The sequence below is a fragment of the Sinocyclocheilus rhinocerous genome, unplaced genomic scaffold (assembly GCF_001515625.1).
Source record: "Sinocyclocheilus rhinocerous isolate Xijiao unplaced genomic scaffold, SAMN03320098_v1.1 scaffold4019, whole genome shotgun sequence".
NCBI classification, from domain to species: domain Eukaryota; kingdom Metazoa; phylum Chordata; class Actinopteri; order Cypriniformes; family Cyprinidae; genus Sinocyclocheilus; species Sinocyclocheilus rhinocerous.
In genome coordinates, this window is record NW_015661870.1 from 195,326 (window position 1) to 205,234 (window position 9,909).

The following is a 9,909-nucleotide window of genomic DNA, read 5'->3' on the forward strand; positions in this document are numbered from 1 at the left end:
TTGAGATCGGGTCGATGGGATTTCTCCCATATAAACACATGCTGCTCTTCTATGTTCGCTTCTCCGTCTCTCTCTCCATTAGTTTCTGAATATTTAATCAGTCTTAATGTCTTCTGAAGATGTTTAGTGAGCTGGATCTAAAACTCTCTGACATATCAAAGTGTTTAAGTGGAGTTAAAATGCACCAGTGCCATGGTGCCATGAGACATTTTGACACAGACATTTGGAGATTGAATGGATTATACTGATTAAGAGCACTGTTTTATCCTTGTCTTGATTTTACTGATGTAACTATAATTGTTGAAGAGACAGGACTTCAGAAAGATACAAAATCCCAATTATTAAATGAATAGTTCTGGTTCTAGATACTTAGCAGTCAACACAGCTTTCCAGCTGTGCTATAATATAGTACACAACATCTGATGCAAAAAAAAAACACTATTCTGCTAATTTTGTGTAGATAGACTTTTGACAGACTTTTCACAGAAGAAAGAAAATACAGGATGGGACTACCTGGGGGTGAGTAAATGAGTAAAAAAAAACAAAAAACAAATTGACTGAATTATCTCTTTAATAACACTGCATGAACACAAACGAAGATAAACCACGGCTTGTCACTGAAATGTTAAATATGAACTGTTTATTTTTCCAAACTGTTTCCTGTGTCATCATTATAGGCAGCTGCTACAGTATTATCACCACCTGTGCATTCTGGCTGTCTGATGGGGAACTATATCTCTTCTCTTCCTCACACTTGGACTATAATGAGCCGAATAACAGTAAAAAATGATTTGAACTGCTGAACTTCTGTGCCTGTGAGGCTGGATCATTGTAATTAGGGAGCATTTGAGACTATTAAACACATTTCAGCCCTGGATACTGCAGGAGTGTTTTAACTAATTTAATGAGGGCCTGACTGAATGTCAGTGAGTCACATCGCATCAAGATCCCTTTCTCTCATGAGCTCTACTTCCTCTTTCTCTCCCTCTCACTCTCACTCTCTTTTTGGCCGTCTTTACGGTGGTGCATTAGGCTATAGGCTACTCCATATAAGTGTAGCTATATAGTAGTAACGTTAACTAGCTAGGCTACAAGTAGCGACGTTACTAAATATATTTTTCATTAGCTCGACAGTTGCTCAACTTTTCCAAACATAGTCGATTTTCCGGTAAAATCGTTTTTTTTTTACGGAGTAGCGGACTAGAAATCACAATATTGTATTGCTGACGCTGCTTTACAGACAAGCAAACTGATGATAACCAAATACACTCACTCACCTCAATTGTACTGTGAATTTACTGTGTCCCAGTCTGGAAACACCGGCACTGTGTCTTTCTTTTTGGAAATTCAGAAAAGTGTGATTCGTTTTAATGAATCGTTTCGTTAAGAATTGGACGTTTCATTATTTCAAATATTCCCGAAAAAAATTAATTAATATAAAAAAAGGAATTTTAAGGATCATGTGACAACTGGAGTAATGGTTGCTGAAAATTCAGCTTTGCCATCAAAATTTTATAATACATTAAAAATAACAAAAAACTGTATTTTTGATCAAATAAAGACGGCTTGGTAAGAAGATTTCTTTTAAGAACATTAAAAAAAAAATCTTACCAACTCCAAACATTTGAAAAGTAGTGTATATGTAGATCGTCTTGAACTACTGTAAATTATAAATAGCTTCATTCAATGGTTCTTGTCATTGACGTAGTGCATATTCTTTCTGCTTATGGTGCTAATGAACATATTGTTTTTATATTTCCAGGAGAGCTCTTGCAAAAGGGACTTCCTGTTCTCAAATGTGTATATGGCTCTGAATCTGGGAATGTGGACAGAAATCGTGGGCAGAGCTGTAATTAGCCCGAGCATAGACACGGTGTTACTCACCTATTGAGAAGAAACAAAGCAACCTCGGCGTCCAATCGCAGGCCTCCGCTCCTTGAGTTCTCTCCATTTGAAAAATCGCATACCCTGCCTTTAAATATAGAGGCATACCTAAATCTGAAGTTTAACACGCATTAAAAGACAAATTTGAATCGTGCTGTGAAAAGCCATGCTGCTGCATTTGGAAATCTTCACTTCTTCTCTTTGATTGCTGCCTGTTATTTCTCATTTCATTCCCTGCTGGGAATAGGCCAGTAGCCTATGTCTGTCAGTTTCAGATGCTGGAGTTGTGCTGTGATTCACTCGAGCCGTGTTTTGTGAACTGTACTGGCCACACGTTTGATTGTTAGTGAACCATGAGGCAAACTTCTCACCTGACCACTCTGATGAAGGAAGAAAACGTCTCATTAAAAACGTTTTATTAGCACTCACGGTTACACAATATGTCCATATTTGGAACTGTTATTGTTTTGAAAATCCAAATTGAATTCAAGCTGTGTTATTATTATAAATTTTTTTTATCACCGTGTACTAAGATGGAACTTGCTTCTCTTCTTAAATGTTTCCTTTTCAGCTAACGTTGCCTGGGTCGAATGGGTTATTAGTTTATCCAATGGTGAATGCTACTATTGTAAATAATGTAAATTTTTTATTGTGCAGTATTTCAATTTGTAATTAATTTTTCATCAAAATGTACCCAGATGGAGCTTGCTCCACCTGTTAATTGTCTCCTGTTCAGCTGACAGACTTGGGCCGCATGGGTTATAGGTTGTACCAACAGCGAATGCTACTGTTGTAAATAATGCAGCTTTTCTACACTCCTGCAGTTAAATTCTTTTTTTTTTCATTAAAATATACCAAAATGGAATTTGCTCCTCCTCTTATATGTCTCCTTTTCAGCGAACATTGCCTGGGCCACATGGGTTATTGCTAATGTTAACCAACAGCGAATGCTACGGCAGTTTTTTTTTTTTTATATCGTGCAATATTTAATGATGACGCATGTAATTTCTGTGCCACTGGTGGCAACAAACAGATCTGCAAAATTAATGCCAACAAGTTTCAAACACTCCCTCATCGTCCATTATTCAGAAACAGTAGTTTTGTGCTAAACTCACACTATTAGTTCTGCTCGAATAGTAGTTTGGTTCCGCAACATAGATAACGGTAATAAAGGTTAAGGATATAAAAGTGAATAACAATGTATTTGAAAAAGAAATGATACAGTGTTAATCTTTAGCCTCTATGTGGTTCAAAAGTTGGTAGTCCTGCACAAACTCACTGCAAACTCACATTCATGTTTTGTTCCATTCTGGTATGGGACGCCTACTTTTCATTTTCTAATCAAATCCTGATGGATAAAATCAAGTCCCACCCTACATATTTTTTCGTTGAATATCCAATTTTTCTTTGAAGTATGTCACAATACAGAAGTAAAATGGGTATGTTGACTAATATATCTAGCTCACTTAATGGAAAGGCCATTACTGTAATTCAGCCCTCTAAGGGAAGTCTGGCAATGCTACAGAGACCGCTAATGGTGTAACGACAAAGGAAAATCTATCATGTCTGTGAAGTTATCATTCGTTCTCTGACCCTGTCACAGTTGCTTAGGGCTTTCAGATTCAGAAGTTACTGACTTATCGACAGGATATTTTTAGTGAGGTTCAAACGGATTCTAATTAGGAAGAACTTTTGATATCTGACTGTATATGGGCGAGTTCTTGAACCTTCTCCTGTGCATTCTGTTCTTTGCTGTGCAGTATATTAGGATATGAACTTGGTGAATTTGTCACAGTCTCTCGATAACACATCCAGACCATGTTTCTCGCCGAAATCAGTGGGGGAAAATAGAAAATATATTTAGCATGATAAAAAATAAAACATTAATTTGGACTATAACATTTTATGAATTGTGCCATGTTTTTCATGAAAATGAAGCAAATTTAGGGCCTCAACTGCTATTTTAACTGCTATTTCTATTACATTATTTATATATTATACATAATATAACTTTTTTCATTGATATAATCAATCTGTCTGGACAACATGATTTCCAGTATTCCAGTACTGAATTAATATTAATATAATATATAATTAATATGCGTAAGTGGCACGAAAACCATTAAAAATGCAAAAAATCGTAATGGTCCTAAAATAAACTTAATTTTCTTTATACAAATAGAATCTATATTTAGCATAAAGAAAATAAACTCTGCTTTTGAACCATTAAAATGTTTGCAGTATGACATTCTTTTCATTCAAATGTAGGGTGCCAGCTGGTATTACTGTAAAGAACGAGCCGTTTTAGGTAGGCGTGGTTGACTCTTAACTTTTATAAAGAATATCTCTTTGGATTTGAGACTTTAGTCTTTGCAACTTTACAGATCTTCTTTATTCACCAAGAGCTTGTAACACTTCAAAGAGAAAGAAAAAATTGAAATTGCCTCATATGATCCCTTTAAACTCTCCAAAAAAGCTGTCACTGTGATGATACCCTTTCAAACGGTACACCTTTGTATCTTTTTTTTATCCCTAAAGGGTGCATTTTGGTAGCTTAAAGGCACAGTACATAGGCTATTTGTATGTATTAGTACAAATTACTTTCGCATTTCTGCAGGCAAAACCGCTGTTTTTTTTCATGCACCTGTCAAGATTGAGATTTTGGGCTTTTTGGTTTTTCATAAAGTGTTTTTTCTAGTGGACTAGTGGTAAGAAAACATCCAAAAGACACTGTTAAGTGTTTCTTTTATAGCACTTTATCTATTTGTGTCAATAGATTTCAATTACAATATATTTTTAAAGGCGTTTTTCTCAAAATGAGTTTTTTTCTCCTACACTGAGCCATAAATCACCACTTCAGTAGCACTTACACACACACCATACTTTACATTTTGGTACCCCCAAAATTGTGAATATATATTGTTTTCTGTCTGTTCTAAGTGTTTTCTGAATTATGGAGTGACAAAAATGAGATACCCAAAATTCCCTCTGTAAACACATTTGACTAATATGTCAAAAATAATTTTGAAACTGACTTCATTTAGTGTTTACATTTTTGTACTAGAAATGTATGCAAATTAGCGCATATTTCATTAAATAATGCTCTGAGGATTATAGTAGGCTATATAAGACATGATAGTTAAAGTGTGAAAAAATGATTTGAATATGAATCTAATAAGAGGTTTTAAAACATCCCATTCACATTCTGCAATAAGAATGACAGCGTTTTGTAGTTTAATTTGATGAGCTTTTGAACGTCTACCCTTTATAGAAAGTACACCAGATGTTAAAGTAGATCAGTGACAGTAATTTACTGTGTAGCAAAGACTGGGAATGCATTAGTGTGTGGCAGTCAGATCACTAATTCCCACTCTCTCTCTTTTATTCTTTGTCATCTCTGAACCTTCAGAGACAAGTTTCTTGCTGGGGAACGCTCAGATTGTGGACTGGCCTGTAGTTTATAGTAATGACGGCTTCTGCAAGCTGTCTGGATACCACAGAGCAGAGGTCATGCAGAAAAGCAGCACGTGCAGGTGAGTGGATATACATGTGACAATAGAAATCTGTAGGACTATGTTACACAGTTCATGCTGTATTGAGATCTCGGGCTTTGCAGTACCTTAAGGGGCCTGTTAAATAAAACAATAAAACAGCTTAAGACTGAAGCTTTAAATGATTTGTTGTGGATCCATGTGGACTCATTTCTACAAAACCAAGAGGTGACGATGTCATAATCTTGAGGTGTTACATCACTTTGGCTCTGCCTAAAGTAGTGTAACATGTAAAGCGAATCTTGAAATCACTGATTATTCTTTTTTTGAAATGATGTAAACGAGTTTGGTATTAGGAATTTGGAATTCAAGTTTTAATAGATGAAAGTATCTTTTTGGCCAAGCCATGATATGGCATCGCATACTGTGATTTATATATATATATAAAAATCTAATTTCAATAAGTGGCTCTCATAAAGTGCTGAGCCACAGATATACTGTCCTCCAAGGCTTAGAGACTTCATATCACACTTTACAGCATCTCTTCTTGACAATTTTGTGTCATTAATAAGCCGTTATCTATGACTGCAACAGAAACAAACATGCCATAATTGGTCACACTTTGCTTCAGGTGTGAGTTGCCTATGAATCTCAGATTTTTCTGTAATCTTTTAATCTTTGTAATAACATATGACCATAATTCATGTCTGTTGGCAAAGTGTGGAAATCTGAAACCTGAACATCTTCTGATCATTTTACTTGCTTGCATGAATTCCTGAATTCATTCGAATCTTTATAAATCTGAATCAAAGGATTGATGGGAGGGATAATTCCTTAAAAAACCATACCGAAACTTTCTTCTTAAACCGAACGATTTGCTTTGAAAGCAGGAGATTACTGTCTGTCTGTCTGAATAATCTCTCTCTGTAGTTTTATGTATGGGGAGCTGACAGTCAAGAAGACCATAGAAAAGGTGAGACAGGCCTTTGACAACTATGAGTCCAACTGCTTTGAAGTGCTGCTGTACAGAAAGAACAGTAAGTGAGACTTGATGTATTAAACTTTGCCATGTAAACCATGGGTCAAAAAGTGGATTTTTTAAAAAGTTTTGATTTAAAAAAACAAACAAACAAAAAAATATTTTTTTAGAATGTTTTTGAAAGAAGTCTCTTATGACCAAGTCTGCAATTTATTTGATTAAAAATAACAGTAATATTGTGAAATATTGTTGCAATTTAAAATAACAATTTTCTGTTTTAATATATGTAATTTAGTTATATGATGGCAAAGCTGAATTTTCACTAGCCATTACTTAAGTGTCACGTGACCCATCAGAAATCATTTTAATATGCTGATTTGGTGCTCAGTTATTAATAATGGTTATTATTTTCAATGTTGAAAAGATTTGCTGCTTAATATTTTTGTGGAAACTGTTATTCTCTGATGAATAGAAAGTTCGAAAGAACGGCATTGAAAACTTTTGTGACATTATAAATGTCTTTACTTCTCTTTTAAAAAAAATGTAAAATTAAAAAAGCTTTCTGACCCCAAACTTTCGAGTCGAAGTCATGGTTTCTGCAAAAAACAAGACTGTTGTCAACATTGATAATAATAAGAAATGTTTTTGAGCACCAAATCAGCATATTAAAATGATTTCTGAAGAATCATGTGACACTGAAGACTGGACTAATGGCTGTATAAAATTGTAATAACATATGACCATAATTCATGTCTGTTGGCAAAGTGTGGAAATCTGAAACCTGAACATCTTCTGATCATTTTACTTGCTTGCATGAATTCCTGAATTCATTCGAATCTTTATAAATCTGAATCAAAGGATTGATGGGAGGGATAATTCCTTAAAAAACCATACCGAAACTTTCTTCTTAAACCGAACGATTTGCTTTGAAAGCAGGAGATTACTGTCTGTCTGTCTGAATAATCTCTCTCTGTAGTTTTATGTATGGGGAGCTGACAGTCAAGAAGACCATAGAAAAGGTGAGACAGGCCTTTGACAACTATGAGTCCAACTGCTTTGAAGTGCTGCTGTACAGAAAGAACAGTAAGTGAGACTTGATGTATTAAACTTTGCCATGTAAACCATGGGTCAAAAAGTGGATTTTTTAAAAAGTTTTGATTTAAAAAAACAAACAAACAAAAAAATATTTTTTTAGAATGTTTTTGAAAGAAGTCTCTTATGACCAAGTCTGCAATTTATTTGATTAAAAATAACAGTAATATTGTGAAATATTGTTGCAATTTAAAATAACAATTTTCTGTTTTAATATATGTAATTTAGTTATATGATGGCAAAGCTGAATTTTCACTAGCCATTACTTAAGTGTCACGTGACCCATCAGAAATCATTTTAATATGCTGATTTGGTGCTCGGTTATTAATAATGGTTATTATTTTCAATGTTGAAAAGATTTGCTGCTTAATATTTTTGTGGAAACTGTTATTCTCTGATGAATAGAAAGTTCGAAAGAACGGCATTGAAAACTTTTGTGACATTATAAATGTCTTTACTTCTCTTTTAAAAAAAATGTAAAATTAAAAAAGCTTTCTGACCCCAAACTTTCGAGTCGAAGTCATGGTTTCTGCAAAAAACAAGACTGTTGTCAACATTGATAATAATAAGAAATGTTTTTGAGCACCAAATCAGCATATTAAAATGATTTCTGAAGAATCATGTGACACTGAAGACTGGACTAATGGCTGTATAAAATTCAGCTTTGCCATTTTGCCTGATTTGAGTCCAAAAAATCCAAGCCATAATTAGCAACTGGATTATCATAGGTCCTTGGATGTGAGCTCTTTTGACTTGGGCATAAATATGTGCTCATATAAATTTATTGTCATCCAATAAAATACAATTTATACTATGATATAATAATGCTGACTTTGACATCTCACCTTGCACAGGAACTCCAGTGTGGTTCTACATGCAGATTGCACCGATCCGAAATGAAAATGACAAAGTGGTTTTGTTCCTGTGTACATTTAAGGACATCACTGTCTTTAAACAGCCTATTGAAGATGAAAGCACCAGGGGTGAGTTTTACACCTGCACACACACATATAGGCTATACATATACTGTACATAGTACACTTGTAATTTCAGTGATTTATTCAAAATAGATTCTCTAAAAGTCACAGTTGAACATGTAATGGTAACAGACGTGCCAGTAGTGTTTGTTAGGCTTGAGTTTGTTCTGACAGATAAACACTTCCTCTAATGTGCTTATGTCAGATAAATAAATATTTGTTTATGATTGGCAAGCATTACCAGCTTTTCCTTTTGGCACTCACACACAAGTGTTATTTTCAAGCACTTCTGTGTGTGTGTGTGTGTTTGTGCTTGCTGGTGCGAGCTTGTTTATTGAACTGAAAAAAGTTATATAGAGTCTCATTCCAAAAATCCCAATAATGCTGGCAAAGGCGTTCTGCTCTGGTGTGTGTGTGGGTGAATTTCACAAAACCTGTTTTAAACAAGGTCCAAGTCACATTTCACCCCAAAATCAAAAGAAAGAAATAAGAAATTATATTTTTTCAAGTAGAAGCCTATTTTTAGGACCATTATTTTTTTTAGTGTCAGTTATGACACTATTTTAATGACAATTAAGTGCATTATTTTCTTTAAAATAAGACAGTTACTGTGTTACAGTAATCAGAATCACTATTGAGAATAAAGGGGAATTATGTTACAGTAATGAGAATTTTGAGGGAAAATGTCATAGTGGATTGTGTCACATTTTTTATTATACTAAGTGATTTTGGGTTGAAATGTGATGTGAACATGTTTGCAGGAGATTGACCAGTGTGTATGAGATGAACATTATACACTTAGGAATGAGAGAGAGAGAGAGATTTGTAATGGCTCCAGACAGTGTTCCAGGAGTTATATTTACATTTACATTTAGTCATTTAGCAGACGCTTTTATCCAAAGCGACTTACAAAATATTTCATTGCAAGATCGTTGCAGGAGTGACAGCAAACATTTGTTCCACTTTTACTCATCATAAAGCATTTTGCTGAGTCATATCTGAGCCACAGAGGACTTATGTTTTGGATTAATGTTTTTGTTGTGTGCATATACCATTCAAAAAGGTCAGTACTTTTTTTTTTTTTTTTTAGAATTTAATACTTTTATTCAGCAAGGACGCATTAAATTGATAAAAAAAAATGACAGTAAAGACTTTTGCAATGTTACATACATTTTCTATTTCAAATAAATGCTGTTGTTTTGAACTTTCCATTCATCAAAAAATACTGAAAATGTCACTGTTTACACAATAATAATAACAACATTAATAATAAACAAATCAGCATTTTAGGATGATTTCTGAAGGAACATGTGACACTGAAGAGTGGAATGACTGCTGAAATTTCAGCTTTGCCATCACAGGAATAAGTAACATTTTAAAATACAAATAAAATAGAAAATTTTTATTTTATATTGTAATAATATTTCACAATATTGTTTTACTGTATTTTTGATCAAATAACTGCAGAATTAAAAAAAAAAAAATA

At 34.0% G+C, this 9,909-nt stretch overlaps 1 protein-coding gene across 1 annotated transcript in view; it reads left to right on the forward strand.

Annotated features, from left to right (window-relative positions):
* The first annotated feature begins 7,334 nt into the window (after window positions 1-7,334).
* Window positions 7,335-9,909, forward strand: part of LOC107726584 (potassium voltage-gated channel subfamily H member 5-like) — a 21,939-nt gene continuing 19,364 nt past the window's right edge. The window contains exons 1-2 of the mRNA XM_016536228.1: window positions 7,335-7,437; window positions 8,301-8,429. Of these exons, the coding sequence (XP_016391714.1) occupies window positions 7,335-7,437; window positions 8,301-8,429 (232 nt within the window). The remainder of the gene's footprint in view (window positions 7,438-8,300; window positions 8,430-9,909) is intronic.